Source organism: Alexandromys fortis, unplaced genomic scaffold (assembly GCF_014885135.2).
Source record: "Alexandromys fortis isolate MF-2015 unplaced genomic scaffold, M_Fortis_MF-2015_v1.1 scaffold_19, whole genome shotgun sequence".
Taxonomy (NCBI): domain Eukaryota; kingdom Metazoa; phylum Chordata; class Mammalia; order Rodentia; family Cricetidae; genus Alexandromys; species Alexandromys fortis.
The window spans coordinates 17,632,680-17,649,846 of NW_026067890.1; the positions used below are offsets into that span (position 1 = coordinate 17,632,680).

Here is a 17,167-nt window from a genome sequence, read left to right on the forward strand (position 1 = left end):
GGAAAGTTTAAATCACAGAAAAAGACACAGACCTAACAGCTGTCCCTTGCTCCAGAGTTGCCACACAGTTGGAAAGACTGAGATCTTAAGAATTTGAGAAGGTTGAAAAAAATACACATGAAAATACAATCAAATATTGACTTAGATAAACTTCCTACTGCTTTAAAATGTGAAGAGAGGGCTGGAGAGATGGCTCAGAGGTTAAGAGCACTGCCTGCTCTTCCAAAGGTCCTGAGTTCAATTCCCAGCAACCACATGGTGGCTCACAACCATCTGTAATGGGGTCTGGTGCCCTCTTCTGGCCTGCAGGCGTACACACTGACAGAATATTGTATATGTAATAAATAAATAAATATTTAAAAAAAAGAAAATTTAAAAAAATAATAAAATAAAATGTGAAGAGAATGCCCTGTCCCTCTTGGACTATAGAACCTGGACAGCACACACAGACAGAGAGGGGAAATGCCAGTGAAACAGAGGAGCTGGTGAGAGCAGAAAGAACGCCTTTTTAGAGACAATTATAAAGGTTTGTCTAACACTATGGAAAAGGGTCCCACAACATGATAGGAACATTTACTGAGGTGATTCTTTTAGTAATTTTACTTCTGAGCCCATAAACCTAAGGAAAAGGAAAGCACATTTGAAAAATCATCTGCCTCAGGTTACTGTTTAGAATTCATGAGGCATTTTATAGAAATGTGTGTTTTTCCTGAGAACAAAACCACGTCCTTAACATTTTCAATAAAACAGCCATACTAAAGCAAACACTTCAGATCTCCAAGCCTAGACATTCACAGGAAACCCAGAAGCCTCTGCTGCATTCACTGTTCACAGGAAGTGACCCAGAGGGCACACTGGACAGCTCACCATCTCACATAAAGGACAGTGGCTTAGGAAATAGGCTTTGTGGGGTAAAGACAGACAGGCCTCTGTGTGGTAACGTCTGCTGGAGAGGGTGAGGAAGGTTGGGCTCATGAGCCCTTCCTCCTCCCATGCGTCTAGAGAGGGAAAAGGAGAAACTTTCTGATTTGGACAGCGAGAGGCAAGTGCTGACACAACCATGGTGTCTTAAAGGAGAATGATTAAAAAAAAAAAAAAAAGGACATATGGTCTCCATAGAAGACATGGAAATCCAGACTATACAAAGCACCTGCTGTCTGCTTTAGTGATCCCAGCTCTTTTAAACACAATCCACACGCTGCTTTGGGAGACAGGTTAATTCCGGCATGTGACGTGAGGGCGGAAACAGAGCAGGAAGAAGAGCCATCACACCAAGGATACACAGCCAATCAGCAAGGATTCTAAATGAAGAACATGCGCTATTGCGCATAGGACATTAAACAACGTGTGGGTCCATTAACTGACAGTCATGTTGGGGTATAAAGGTGACTTTTGGATTGTTTCCCCAGTGCCTGGCATCCTGGCTGACCACAACAGCTGTTCCCTAGACACAGACTGAGGGGCGGAGACTGGTTCTGTGGTAGCCGCGGCAAAGCAAAGAGGAGCACAAATGGGGAATCAAATGTGGAGAACGGGAAAGCAGGTACCACACTTGCGAAGACATTGTGTGAGTGCGCTGAACTGCTTTTGTGAAATGCATTTCCAGAAAGCATACTGAAAGGCTGGTTTGAAGACACAAATCACCACTTCCTTCCTATGAACATCACTGGATTTGAAGAGAGCACTGTGGCTGGGGAGACGGTTCAGTGGTTAAGAGCATTTGTGGCTCTTCCCGAGGAACTGGGTTTGGTCCCCAGCACCCACAGCGTGACAGGCTTCCTTACGGTATTTTCATATGTACTGAGTTTGGGTTGGTCCACATCCAACCCAAATATTTTGATTCCTGACCCCAAATATTATTTTTAAGGGAAAAGCAAAACAACAGGAGAAGGACGCCACTTGTCTTACCGGTTGACAGGGGCATTTCTGGTGCATATAATTCTGTATTAAATATTGGATGAGGCAACGCAGGATTCAAATGAAACATCTGTAAAGAAGAAAATACAAAAATTATAATTCCTCTTCTAATTTACAGGAAGAACTAATTACAAGAATGAAAACTAGAAACGAAAGCCTAAAAATGGGATTCCTAAGATCAGGATTCTAAAGTGACTTTCTGAGTCCGGGTTAGGCTGCTGCATGCAGAACTTACGTATGCAAAAAAGGAATTCAAGAAGAGTAAGAGCTCTGGGGTCCCCGAAGGCAGGGACCTGGTGGATCCTTCCAGCTAGTGCATCTTCAGAGCCAAGTGAGCTCCAGGCATGGTGGGTACTTCAGCAGTATTTGTTGAATGAGTGATTGAATCTTACACCCTCTTAGGAATAAGAGTCTAACCCCAGAGGGTGGAGAGGACCCAGGGGATAAAGTGCTTCCTGTATAAGAATTAGGAAGAGAGGTCAGAGCCCCAGTTCCTATGTGAATAGCTGGGTATGGCAGTTTGTCTACATCACCACTTCTGGGAAGATGTGGACAAGAGGATCGGGTTTGCTGGCTGAGAAGATATCTAGCTGAATCCACACACAAGATGGGTAGCGATTGGGAAAGACAGCCAGCATTGACCTTCAGTCTCCACACACATGTGAACGCACATGTACACTCACAGGAACATGTGGGTGCATACAGGCAGACACATACACAATGCATATAATCTTAGATCTGTGTTTCTGTTTTGATGAAAAATATATTCCTTCTTGAGCTACAGAATTTCAAGGCCTGAAAGAGTCACAGACAGCAGCTACATAACTTACAAAACTGACGGTGCAGCTGAGCAAAGGATGGGAGAGTGCACCCTCCCCTCCCCAACCTCTGCTCTTCCACTACAACACAGACTCCCTGGAATTCAGTAGAGGGTGGTGCACTGAACAATGGCTACATGCTACTCCCCAGAACTAATCTACTTCCCAGGACCTATGCTTCATATGGCAAAAGATAGACTGCATGTAACATTGATGTAAAACTATTAAACAACAGGATTATCCTGGAACATCCAGGTTTGCTACCTAGGAGTTGGAAATCAAAGGGAAGTGTGACTGTAGAGGCAAGGGTCTGGAGCGCTGGGAGAACTCATCCAGGGAACACAGGCAGCCTCTAGGAGCTCGGAAGGAAAGAAACAGCAGCTGCTGGGAATGTAGCCCTGTTAGTTCCTTGCCTTTGGGATTCTTATTCTACGCTACAGGAGAAGGTATTTCTGTTGTTTCAAATCGTAAGATTATGGTAACTTGTTACAGGAAGAACACACAACTAACACAACTGAAAGAGTGGACATACAATATGTTTTGATAGTATTAAGCTCTATCTTGATAGGTCACTACTAACCATTGTTCCAAAAGGCATTTCCCCAGTCTCTTCATTAGAAATTCACATGTTTATTCATATCTTTCTCACTCTCAAAAGTCACTTGGGAAATGCTTGTGCACCACACACAAAGCAAATGTATTTATTTCACCTTCTCTGGTCAGCTGGCAAGCTGGAAGTATTTTTATCCTTATTAGTAAATCACTGGATATAGTTGGGTACCTCAGATCCTAGTATATCTATTTAAATCATGAGTAAGAAAAGTAATGCTTAAATTTTTTTTGTTACATTCATTTCTGTGTGTGTTTGGGGGATGTCAAACTCAGATTGTCAGTAAGTACTTTATTCTCTGAAAAATCTCACTGGCTCCTAAAATGTGACATTTTAATGAAAATCACTTCAAATCCGGTTTTGAGGGACACAAATTTTCAATGGAGGAGCAAACGCGGGCTACTTTTCAATGTTTAGCAAAGCTCTTCCACGTCCTTGACTGTCAGTAAAGAAATACAGAATGGGAAACTATGTCCTGCAAAAATAAACTTCAGGCCATGCAGGGTGTCCACCATCTGAGCAAAAAGGATGACCTCAAAGAACTCCTGTGCTATAATCCTGCAGGGACCGAGGGAAAATTCCCAGAAAGACATGCTTACTGCATGCAGCCCACGGAGCTTATTCGGTGAAGGGTGGAGAACCAACTCCAGTGTGTGCTTAGACACTGAGGACACTTCCCTGAAGAAGGCAAACTTTAGAAAATACCATCTTAAAGCTCAAGACAGGAAAACAAACAAAAAACCTTCAAGGACCTCTCCCCGCACCCAGTTGAAATGCTAAAACGTGCCCACCCCTGCTGCTGATCAGCTCAAAACTGCCCATATAAGAAACTTTCAAAATGACTGTCCTCAGCAGGTTTTACTATTTTGTGGCATAAAAGACCATCTCTGGTTGATAAGATTTCCTGTGCATAGACAGGAAAGCATGGTTTGAAACTAAGCAGAAGCAGCCCTCGCTCTGGTGAGATCTGGGCTTCGTTAGAAGCAGCAATTAAAAGTGAAAGGTAAAACAAAGGGTGCTGATGACAGGAGCCGCCAGGAGTCGTCTATGCTGCAAAAGGGAGAATGTTCTAGAGCTATCCAATGTCGCCATTTTCACAACAGAATCAGGAGGGAACGGTGACATGAAACCTAATACACGCTCACTCTACTTGGCCTGGTGAGAACGGGATGCCCATCTTGTTCTCACAACTACTCTAGGGCTGTTTGATTGTAGAAACACCAGATCCCCGAGAAATATTTCACTTTCAGTTTTATTTTTGGCTGATTATTTGCACGCATAAATTTGGGAAACGGTAGTCTCAGAAGTTTACCACCAAAATTTAAATGTGAAGTAATATCAAATGTTGTGCCAGGGTTCTCTTCTAAGTAGGCTCCCTGTACTGGTTGTAGCTTTTGAAGCTCAGCTTAGACTTCCTTTGGAAAGTGATCCTTAACCTGCACTTTCTCCAAAGAAGCAAAAGGAGATCCCTCTTAATGCTTCTGTGCCTCAGGAAACCAGGGCAGTATCCACTGACCATGCAAAGTGTGGTTCTGTTCCTCCAACTAGAAGGCAGCTCCTGAAGTCAGGCCTTACACCACTGGTCTCTCCATCTCTAGGATGCTAATGTCTGTACATAATAAAGTCTCAATGAACAGTCTAAACAACAAGCAGACACCAGCTTTAAGTAATTTAAAAGATCATTAGAGTCCACATTTACTATTGCCACTGCAATCACACCAGTGTCTAGAAACCGCTTCCAAGGCTCATTTCTATGCCCTTGATGGAGGGAAGAGAAAGAAACGGAACACCAATAACCAGGATGGATTCACCATACTCTTCATTTCTATGGGTTCAGAGCTTTTCAAATGAGAAAGCGAGGAGGGACAAGGGGGCACAGATACCCTAGAGCTGGCCTGTGTCCTAACTGCTAACACGGACGGTGAGCCCGGTGTTGGCACGAAGACAGCGTGACGCTCTCAGGGCGCGCGCGCCTTCTCACAGCCTGCGATGAGTCTAACTACAGCACCTCTGAAAAAAGGCATTCTAAATTCCTCAGTGCTCCTGCTACATGGGACCTTCTTTGGAAATGCAGCCTCTGCCTTTATATAAGCTAGGTGAATTCACACTAGAAGGAGATGGCCCTCAATCCAAAGAGTGGAGAAAAGTCGGCAACAACAGACTCTACAGCTGGTGTGATGGTGATGCTACAAGCCGAGGGGTGCCAAGGATCTCGAAGCACCCACAGAAGCTGTATGGGGCAGGAACCGCCCCGCCAGCCCCCAATTTTGAGTTCTTGCCTCCAGACCTATAAAAAGATGTTTTCCTATTGTTTCAAGTCACCAGGTTTGTAGCAATGTTAATAGCAACCCCCAAAAATCTCACTCACTGGCTTTTTTTTTTTTTTTTAAAAAAAAGATTACTTACAGGGTCATCATATTGAATACTGGAATCAGACAGGTGCCACAGCTGGCTCAGTGGCTATCTCCTGGCCATTGTATATAATGTACATTGTATATACAGTGTACATGCAATTTTATGCAAAAATATATATGAAAGTACCCTCTCCTACCCTGGAAGAGCAGAAAAACTGGAAAAATAAATCAAGTAAAGTTTACTAATTTAGAGTCTGCCTTCCACTGAGTCGTTAGTGCTGCCTCTGTGTATCTGGAACACAAGCACACTTGCACAGAGTCGTTAGAGAGATGATGACTTACCTGCCCGGTTCCGTAAGGATCGTCGTCCGCCATGTTGAAGCTGTACACAATAAAACAAAAGAAATCAAAACTGTAATACTGGAATGGACCTTAAAAGTCCCACAACTTTGGCATATATTCAGGTATATGCTGAATTACTGCAGAGATGACAGACACAAATGTGTCCAAAAGACCTCAGAAGGAGGGCATGGTGCATGCAGCCCCTCTCTGGCTTCTAACTCTCACAGCGGGGAGTTTGCAGAACCCAACGCCCTCGCTAAGCTGATGATGTTCTTACCTTGACACAGCTGGCCTCATTTCTGTGTAAAAATCACCCACAGATGGAGTCTTGTGGCCATTTCTACTTCTTACAGTCTGACCCCTTATGTGTATTGTTTTCTCATGAACTCTGAAATGGTCTTTGAATTGGCTAGACTTGGTTGAGGAGCCCAGGAGGCACTGAAACTATTTTGCATAACACTGGGGAGGAAAGCCATAGAATGCTCCACCCTCTGCCCTCCTGTGAGGACCAGCGAAAGTCATTCTGCCTTTGTCAAGGTGCAATGAAACTCTAAAGAGAACAATAAAAAATACCAGGGACAGCGTGAAACCTGTAAATCCCAAATTTTCTGAATTCTGGCCAGCTATGAATATGCACAGGCCCAGCACACTTCAGTCACCCAGGGGGCCACGATAAACATGGAGAACCACGTGGCATGAATGGACGGACTCTGGACCCGTGACAACATGGAACAGAGCTGCGGTGCCCACCCTGTAGCATGGACCCCTGCTGATATGTGAAAGGAGTCTCCACGTCCTTCTTAAACCCAACAGACTGCTGGATCTCAGACGGAAGTCTAGGCCTTACACCAAGGAAAACACCTCACAATGTCCCCAAAAGTACAAGGCTTCGTTTCCAGTAAAATGCTCTTGTGTTACAGAACCCAGTGACTAATGGGAGGCATGGAAGCCTCCCGAGCACTCCCAGGGGCCCGCGGGGCAATGCCAGCTGCCACTGGAGTCAGAGTAGTGGCTGTGAGTCCTACGCAACGAGTCCACACAGGTTTGCAAGGGGTATCTGCTTAGAGTAAGAAACCAGCACATGAGAACATTCAAATGCGAGCTGGAGAGATGGCTCAACAGTTAAGAGTGCTTAGTACTTACATGGGGAAGCTCACGACTGTCCACCTCCAGTTACGAGGAATCTGACACCCTCTTCTGGCCTCTGAAGGTACCTGCACACATATAGTACACATAAAATTATGCAGGCACACACACAAACACATAATTTAAATATATATTTATGCATATATAAATATATACATATTTAAAAAGAAAACAATTGTTAGGTACAGAAGCACATGCCTTTAGTCTCAGCATTTGGGAGGCAGAGGCAAGTAGATCTTTCTATGGTAGAGTTTTTTTGTTTGTTTGTTTTTTGTTTTTAATTTTTTTTTGGGGGGTGTGTGTTTGTGTTGACACAGGGTTTCTCTGTAGCTTTAGAGACTGGCCTGGAACTAGCTCTTGTAGATCGAATGGCCTCAAACTCATGGAGATCCACCTGCCACTGCCTCCTGGAATTAAAGGCGTGTACCACCACCACCCGGCTCAAGACTCTGTCTTAAAAAAATAAAATCCAAGCAGCTGCAACTAAATATATATCTATTCAAGTAAGTAGTTAAAACAAGGGAATACTAACTTGATATAGTAGAGGAACATTAAGTCATTCAAAATACCAGGGTTCTGCCATTTTAGATACTAAGTAAATTCACCATGGCCTCTGTTTTTGCATTTTGGATGGGATGGCCTTTTGAAAGGGTAAAACACCGAGCACTGAATAATTTAGCTAATGAGAGCCCATTTGTAGAACACAGCCTCCAGGATAAAACATGTTGGTAAACCTGGACTCTATATGTGTGTGAGCATATATCTATGCCATGCCATTCTACATGTGCTTTTGTAAGAGGATATCTGCATTACAAATACAGTACACGGTCTAATTACTGGAACACTAGTAAGAACAAGTCACTCTGAATACAATACAGGGCTCACACCACTGACTCTAAACGCCCAGAGTTTTACATCATCCTTCTAACCCCAGGCTTTCCATCAACCCGGGTGTTCTTTCCTAACAATCCACAGTGGCGGTGACACCACTGCCTGAATAAACTGTCAAAGCCCATCCAGTACCTTTATGGCACTGAGTATGTGTATACCTGAACAAGGATGCCACCAACAGACAAGCTAACGTGAAAGTGAGGTGACTTAGGAGAGGCCTCAGCCCTAAAGTAAGAACTACAGGCAGAATGACAAGGGCAGGAGAAATAGTCCTGCCCAGGAAGGTGCACGCTGATTGGTTATTCAATACCAATGAAAACATACATCTAAGAACCATTATACAGATGAAGCAGATGGTATTTATGGACTTAGGAAAAACAATATATATATATTTAACAACAATTAAGGAAGAGGCCATGAATTTTTGAAAGAGAGCAAGGGAGTTACATGGAAGAACTCTGAGGAAAGTGAAGAGGGGATGTTGTAATTTTACTATAATCTTAAAAAATATAAAGATTATTTTTTTAAAACTTGGATGGTTTTGTAGACCTTTGAGTATGGGGACTTAAAGCAGGTCTCACTCCAACTTGGAAGACAACTTCACTTGATTTAACAGACAGAAGGGTATCCTCCTGGTCCACAATGCAGACAAAGCCCTGATGAAGATCCCGCTACTACACACTCCACAAGCCGCCAGTTTGCCTTCAGTAACATCTTTCTCCTGAGACTTCTAGACTATGTGTGCCTAAAGACGCAATTCTATAAACCACTCTGGAAGCCCAAGAACACTTGGATGGTTTAGAGTCTTGATTTATAAAGCCTTGGCAATTACTGAAGCATTGAGAGGTAATAGCAGCTCTAGTGTGATGTCAATGCTAATTCATACTTTTAAAATAAAATGTCAAAAGAAACCGAGAGTCATTTGGAAAGGATGAATCACTGGGTAATATTTGCATTGATTGCAAAAGCAAGTTTTATATCTAAAATGTTGAAATATTGACAGGCCTTTGGAGCTGAGGATTAGAAAAGCGGTGGGAAAGTCCCTTCTGTACCCCTGCTTCCCCAGCCTTCCCCCACTTTCCTTTTGCTCACTCCTGTGCTTTTGAGGAAGGACCTTGAGACACAGAGGGAGACAAGCCCGGGTCTCATTTCTGCGTCCATCTCCCCCAACCGTGAGGCTTTAGGAAGATCTTCACCTCGTATAAGGAGACACAGAAAACATGGCTAAGGTCTCAGGAAATATCCAGGGAGTTGTGGTTTTCACACGAAGCACAATGTAACAAGACCAGCCAAGCCCCGAGTGGACTGCTCCATTCCCGTGGCCATCTCCCTAGTCACTAAGCCTGACATGGGGCATCTTGGTGAAGTGGCTGGGCAGAGTGGAGAAACTCTAAAGCCATGGGGGTGGGAGCGTGGGAGCCTTCAAGGAAGGGGTTGGGAGCACCCCTCAGTAAATGCATAGCATCTAGGATCAGAGATACTGGTAGCTTGAGATCTAACTCATGGTAAACAACAACAACAACAACCATAACAAAAGCATAACTCTTTCTATTCTGTTAGATTTCATTGGAGGAAAAAAAAGACCCTCTAATTTTCCAAACCAAAATGAATCACAATTTGCATAGTATGGATACCAACTTGGGAATCGGGTAGTGGGGTGGTTCAAAATTGTATTAGCCATAGCAGGTACCAAGTAGGTTAAGTTTAATGCCCCCCCCCCCTTTTGTTTAGCAACAAGGGTAAAGTTACAGAGAAAAGAGACTTTTCACAACATTTCTGTATTGTATTCTACATGGATAATAAGTTGTTAAAAACAAAATTATAAAGTATATTGAAATGTCTTTTCCATAGGAAAATTGTTGGAGAAAGCATGACGTAAGGACTATGGCCGTCTACAATGCATATCCCATAAAACATTCAGAGGAGGTGATTCCAGTTTCTGTAAATCCATTTTGAGGAATTTGTAATGTGCTTTGAAATAGTTGTTTATATTATCAATCTACAATTCTAAGTATTATGGAATTGCTACAATAATTTAGATAAGTACAGAGACATGGAACTTTATCTAATATATATTAGAGATATATTGTAATAGAGAAAGAGGCTGTCTTGAACTTAAGATGTCTGGCACTGTTAAATAAGACATGCAGTATGAATGTGTCAAAATTCCTCATCACTTCTGACCCCTCTTCAGAAGAGGTACACTAGGAAAGAGCTGGTGTTCAAACGGTTGTGCCCCCCTTTCTGACATCAGACTGTACCAGTGATGAGATCGTGTCCCCCTTTCTGACACCAGACTGTACCAGTGATGAGATCGTGTCCCCCTTTCTGACACCAGGCTGTACAGTGATAAAGATTGGCAGTGGGCTCACTTTCTTCAGACATACTGATTTCTGAAAGTTTCCTTAAAAAAAAAAAAGAATCAATGTTTCTGTGTATGCTACCACACTAAGAGTTGTGCAAACTAATTTTCTACTTCTTCCCTTTTCAATGATGACTTCAGCAGGAGCATCATGACAGTTATATCAAATAGCCACCTGCTGAATGCAAATATTGAGAACTGGCAGAGGTATCCATCCATGATGGAATGTCAACCTAACAAGACAGCAGACCCACAGAAAACATTGTTAGTTAATTCATGTAAAAACTTATTAGTGAGCGAGAGATATAGAACATGTGTTAACAGATCAGACAGTCTAATAAATACCATGCTCGTGATAAAGGAGAGAGAGAGAGAGAGAGAGAGAGAGAGAGAGAGAGAGAGAGAGAGAGAGAGAGAGAGTTTTTATTATCCTGAGAAAGATGGTGGTTTGGTTAATAATGGCCCCGTTGGCTCATATATTTGAATGCTGAGTCACCAGGGAGTGGCACTATTTGAAAGGATTAGAAGGATTAGGAGATAGAGCCTTGTTGAAGGAAGTGTATCATTTGGGGTGAGTTTTGAATTTTCAAAAAGTTCATTCCAAGCCCAAAGTCTCTGTCTTACTCTGCTTATGGATCATGATGTAGAACTCTCAGCTACTGCTCCAGGGCCTGCCTGTCTACCTGCCCCCATGCTTTCTGTTATGATGACAATGGATGAAACCTCTGCAACTGTAAGCCAGCCCCCAGTTAAATGCTTTCTTTTCTAAGAGCTGCCTTGGTCATGGTGTCTCTTCCCAGCAATAGAACAGTGACTAAGGCAGATAGGACATTTAATTTCCCATCCATATTTATGGGCATTCAATCACACTAGAGTCTGAAGTGGTTGCATGCCACTGTCCTATAAAATGTTTGGAAGTTATTCTCTAGAGTGTTCTAGACTGACAAAACTGTACAGCTGGTCTTACCAGCTTCTAGAGGTAACCTGAACATCCTGGAAAGCACCATATTGCCCCAACCAAGAATGAACTAATCCCAGGTGCCAGTTATGTTGAGGAGAAGAAACTACAGTGCGGGTTACGGCATCAGGACAAGTGCTTTGGCTCATATGGAGGAAGAGCCAAGCTTGGCAGGCTGCTTCCCAGAAGCAGGAACTGGAGGTAACGCCACATATGCCACTTATTATATGGAACCCAGAAAACACAGTCCACGTGAAGAACTGAGCTCTAGAGGGACTGAGCCATTTGCTCAGGCTGACAGGCTGCAGCCAGCTTATCGGACCGCACAGTCTATGGCCCTTGCACCCGTGTAATGGGCAATGGAATTTCCCTCTTGACATGAGTATTATTCTCTTCAATACACCTTTGCTCCCAGCCTCTCAAATGTTCTGACTGGAACTAGTGTACTCATAATGTTAGCTGCTATGTGGGATCTTCTTCTCCTCAAGGTTTTACTTATTTTTATTTAATGTGGCTTGAGTGTTTTGTCTGCAAGCATGTATGTGCACCACATGTGTGAGGGTGCCGGCGGGGGCAAGAAGTAGGTGACACCATGTGGGTGTTAGAAACTGATCCTGGGTCCTCTGCAAGAGCAGTAGGCACTCTTAACAGCTAAGCCATCTCTCCAGCCATGTTAAGGAGGATCTTAAAGGGTTAAGCACCTGTGCTAGTGGCCGGGGTGAAGTGGGGTGTTGAAGGAGGCTGCTTGTTGGTTCCTGGCAGCTTGGTAGTTCAGACCCGAAAGAATCACACAGAAACCATATTATTTAAATCACTGCTTGGCCCATTAGCTCTAGCTTCTTATTGGCTAACTCTTACATATTAATTTAACCCATCTGCATTAATCTGTGCATCACCACAAGGTCAAGCCTGCCAGCAAAGTTTCAGCACATCTGTCTCGAGCAGCAGCTCCATGGCTTCTCTCTGACTCTGCCTCCTTTCTTTCAGCATTCAGTGTAGTCCCCCTCCCCCACTATCTCTGTTCCCCTATAGCTCTGCTATAGGCCCAAAGCAGTTCTTTCATTAACCAATGATATTCACAGCATACAGAGGGGAATCCCACATCAGTAAGGGTAGGATGCCACCTGCCATGACGACCACTGAAGTTCCTGCTCTTACCAGTAGTTTTTGCTTCTTTCCAGCTAAGATCCTCCAGAGAAGATGGCAAGGAGTTGGTTTAAATCAGCCACATTTGCCAAGTCCCTCTTCTAGGTGACCTAGAGTGATCTTTGCTTACTATAATCTTATTATAATGCTAAATTCTCCACAGTAGAGGCATTCTGCCTGTCTGCCAATTGTGAGCATGCCAACACATGAAGTAGCAAGCTGTCACGGGGACTGGAGCAGGAAAAGGCTCCCTGTGCATTCACTGAGGATCTCCCCAGCCTTCGAACACACGCTGCCCAGTCAAATTTCTTTGTCTCCATGGGGGGGGGGGGACACACGTTAGGAGTCTCAGAATGTTTTTCTTCCTCACTGCAGATAACACACTTTCTTTCACTCTTTAATCTCCTAGGTGTGCTTTCTGTCCCAACATTTATTACCTGGTGGACTCACCTAACGCTTCCACAGAGTGTAGTGTGAGGACCAGAATAGGATCCTGACAGTGCATGGATTTCAAATGGGCTCCTCCCAAGGCAATCCAAATGTGAAGGTAAAAACAATACTAAGACAAGTGAGACTTAGGCTAAGTTTCAAAGGATAGGAAAAAGGATGATTTTCTCAGAAACCACAGTTACTAAACTAAAATTAAAATGTGTTTGGACTTCATCTATAGTGCTGTCAGGAGCAGATCCACGGTACACGTGTATGCTATGCTCTGTGTCACAGGTAGACCGTGTTTGAAACGTTGCCTGGATATTTTCCACCCTTCATTAACTCATCAGAAAGCAATTATCTGACCATGTCAGTTTCTAAAGAAACAAAACTACACAAGAGAGGCATCGTCTGCACTCAAGAGTTTATAGCTGTGGTAGACTGAAAACAAGGCCACAACTGTTCACACTTCTTCTAACACGGGGAATATAAAATCGATATCTCTGCTCCTTGAATCTTATCAGGCCTATGCCAGGCACTGAACAGTCAGGGGGCGGGGGGTTCAGAAGCAGGTCATGAACATGGGTTTCAACAGGCAGCGCAATGACCAATTTTTCTTTCCCAGAAGGGGAAGTCCTGGGCCAGCCCAATGGAGGATGAAAGCCCATGTGGAGCTGGAAAAGGGGGGCTAGCCAAGGCTTCCTAGGCTGGGCTCACAGTAGCAGAACAACTGAACAACTTCACAGAGCAGCCTGACAAATCACCACACATAATCACAGGCTTATAAGAAATAAGGCATGACTGCGCTCCTATTTGTTTGTGATTTCTCTGGCAGCAAACGCTAACCAATCCAAATGGTTAGTAACTAGAAAGACAATCACCTAAACAATGCCGCCTGGTAAGTACCGTGGGAATAGAGGGCATGTGGGGCATGGGTTAATTATCTTGGCAATTCAGTACTGTAACTTTAATGACATCCTTAGTCACAGCGCTGTACTTTGCACTGGCGTTTCCTCGGCTGGCTACTGAATCCCCAACTGAAGAACAACAAAAAGCGCACGCCGAGAACTGTTAAAACTGTCAAGGGGTAGGCATCAACGAGCCACCGTCAGCTTGAAGCGAGGATGCCATTATAAAATGAGCTGACTGACATTAAATCCCATCAGCCCTCACATCTTCAGACAGTTTATCACCTGACAACAAGACCACTTTCTGGCTTTCAAATCTTTGTAAATACATCAATCTCAAGCTAGCCCAGCTAACAGTTTTGTTGTTGCTCATTGCTTCCTTCATGCTGTTTCTTGTACATGCACTTCCTCTCTCTTTCCACTGCCACACCTTAGGGCAGACCTTGTTACCTCACTCTGACAGAAACAGCTTTCCTATTGCTTCCTCCAAGGCAGAGTTTCTTTCTGCCTAAGTGTCTTTAGATCATTGCCAGGTGATTTACACACTAAAGTCTAAAGACCAAGTGCTCAGCTTATGCTAATATTATATTATACACATAAGTATCATAATTATCAGCATGTTCCAACCCAAACGCTTTCCTATAGTGAAATTAGTCATTAAAGATGTCTCGCTGGGCCAGTATGAAGGCTCTGCAGGTAAGGACCTGAGTTTAACCCGTGAAACCCACATGCTGGAAGGAAGTAACCAACTTTGAGAGTTGTTCTTTGACTGCTACATATGTAAATGCTTACTGCGCGTGCACACACATGTGTACATGCACACACAAAATATAAACAAATATAACAATGCCTTGCTATTTCCACCATGTATATCAATTCACATCCTGAGATACCAGCCTGTTTAAATATTATATACTCTGCAGACTAGTACTTAAAATCAATCTCTACCATAAAACCCGTGTTTTCTCTTGCAATGCTATCTATCTCTATAGTCCATATAAGGTCTACAACACATGTCCTGGCGATTCTGCACTCAGGTTCACTGTTCTGCCGCAACTTAATCTCACCTATACATTTATAGTCTCCTTAATGACAGCAACGAGAGTTTTGATTTTTGTATTTCAAAACTGGTAGACTACATAAATTATACTGAAATCAGGTAGAAAGGATCCCTAACCTGTACCATGATTCCCTTCACTCTGGGGAGGGGAGTGACCAGTTACCAAGTGCAGGATCTTCTGGGAAGACGAGACCATTACAGTCACAGAGATGTGCTAGCCAACACAAAGAATACATAAATGCCCTCCAATAACAAATTCTGAAACGGCTAATAGCACATCAACTAAAAAGTTCTTTAAAAATTGCCACCAGTACAATTTCAGTCATTGTAGATTGACTGCTATTTGATCTTGCCTTGGGCCACATTCATGTATAAATATAAAACACAGCAAAAGCCTAAGACTGAACAAGAAATACAGGCTGTGCAGCTGCAGTGAGCTCTGAGTTCACGTTCTGACTGAGGGCACTTCCTAATAGATTTAGGCCACAGGAAGCAGAGCCAAATGAAGAACAGCATTCGTTTTGGGCAGGGTGTCAGATATACACGCGGAAGCCTCAGACATCTGCAGCCAGATCATCTCCACTCTCTGGTGAAATAGTAACAAAGACCCAAAAGCTCAGTAGAAAGATGCTGGGCTGTCAAGGCTCTCGTAGGATTACAGGACACATGGAGCAGAGGAGGAGACACGAGTAAACATGCCGAACGTGGTTAGAGCAGTCTATGGACAAGCCATGCTGTAAGAGTCAGGAGCGCACCTTAAAATAAGGGCGACTCTAAATCCATCTTAAGAAGGCCAGAGATTCCTAGTTTGACAGGAGTGAAGCTAAAAGAGAAACACACAAATCCTGCACACGATGGTATCTGTGATGAACCTGCAAAGAAGCCGGCACCCGTGTCCCAGAAGAAAGAAAAACGACACAGTGATGAAACTGACAGTCAGCGGCTGTACAACAGCCAACATCAAAAGCATGTTCAATAACATACAGGGAAAGACAGGCAGACACTGTCAGCAGCAGACGACAAAGGCTGTTTTGTTTGTTTGTTTGTTTGATTTTTAAGACCGGTGTCTCTGTAGATTTGGACCCTGTCCTGGAACTACTTTTGTAGACCAGGCTGGCCTCAAACTCACAGAGATCCGCCTGCCTCTGCCTCCTGAGTGCTGGGATTAAAAGTGTGTGCCACCACTGCCCAGCCTACAAAGGCTTTTTAACAAAGAGATCAATCCTAGAACTGAAATGATTTTCACCAGATGGATTTCCCAGTAGGTTGGGCATTATAGAATAAAGGATCAGTAAACTAAAACAAACATCAGTAAACACTACTCAGAAACTAAAACACAGAGGAAAGGCGGGAAGGAAGTGGACATCACCTCTGATTTAGGGGACAGTACCAGGCAGTTTATGTATTCGTAATTTAAAGAGCTGGGAAAAAAGGAAAGAGGAAATATTTGTAGAACCAAGGTTAAAAAAAAATCAAAAGTTGGTTTATATAACTCAACCCATATATCCAAGAAATTAAATCCCCATGTTAGTAGAAAAGTACAAAATTTTGGTTATATAGTGAGATTCTGTCTGAAAAAAACAAAGAAACAAAAACACAAACAGTTAGGAACTAGCCCTAAATAAAAAGTTCCCCCAAAACCCAGGGGCAAGGACATGACATCTCTATGTTTACATACACATACATGGGAGAGTGGAAGACAGGAGCAATGGGCAGGCGGCTGAGTTACCATCACAACAGAAGCTGAGAGACAAAGCAAAGACAACTCAGGGTGCTACAGGAAATCACTGGCCCAGAATGTACTATAATTTATAATTGCTTATGTTCTTTGACAATAAAGACGGACTGAAACTTTCCAATAAAGAAGAGCAGATGAAATTCATAACTAGAACTGACAAAAGACATGCTGAAAATTGATCTTCCTGTTGAGAAGAAATGAAATAGACTTAGCTGGGGGGTGGTGGCACACGTCTTTAATCCCAGCACTTGGGAGGCAGAGGCAGGCGGATCTCTGTGAGTTCAAGGCCAGTCTGGTCTACAAAAGTAGTTCCAGGACAGGGTCCAAATCTACAGAGAAACCCTGTCTCAAAAAAACAAAAAAACAAACAGAAAGAAAGAAAGAAAGAAAGAAAGAAAGAAAGAAAGAAAGAAAGAAAGAAAGAAAGAGAAATAGACTTGAACTCACAAGAAGCAATGAAAACACTAACTGGTAAAACTGTAGGTACA

The 17,167-nt window shown here is 43.3% G+C and overlaps 1 protein-coding gene across 1 annotated transcript in view; it reads right to left on the reverse strand.

The window, feature by feature from the left end:
• The window catches only part of Nfkb1 (nuclear factor kappa B subunit 1), a 108,446-nt gene that overhangs the window by 77,982 nt on the left and 13,297 nt on the right, over positions 1–17,167 (reverse strand). Inside the window, exons 2-4 of the mRNA XM_050143353.1 lie at positions 7,185–7,255; positions 6,042–6,081; positions 1,909–1,987 (exon numbers count right to left, since the gene is read on the reverse strand). Of these exons, the coding sequence (XP_049999310.1) occupies positions 1,909–1,987; positions 6,042–6,074 (112 nt within the window). The 5' untranslated portion in view covers positions 6,075–6,081; positions 7,185–7,255. The remainder of the gene's footprint in view (positions 1–1,908; positions 1,988–6,041; positions 6,082–7,184; positions 7,256–17,167) is intronic.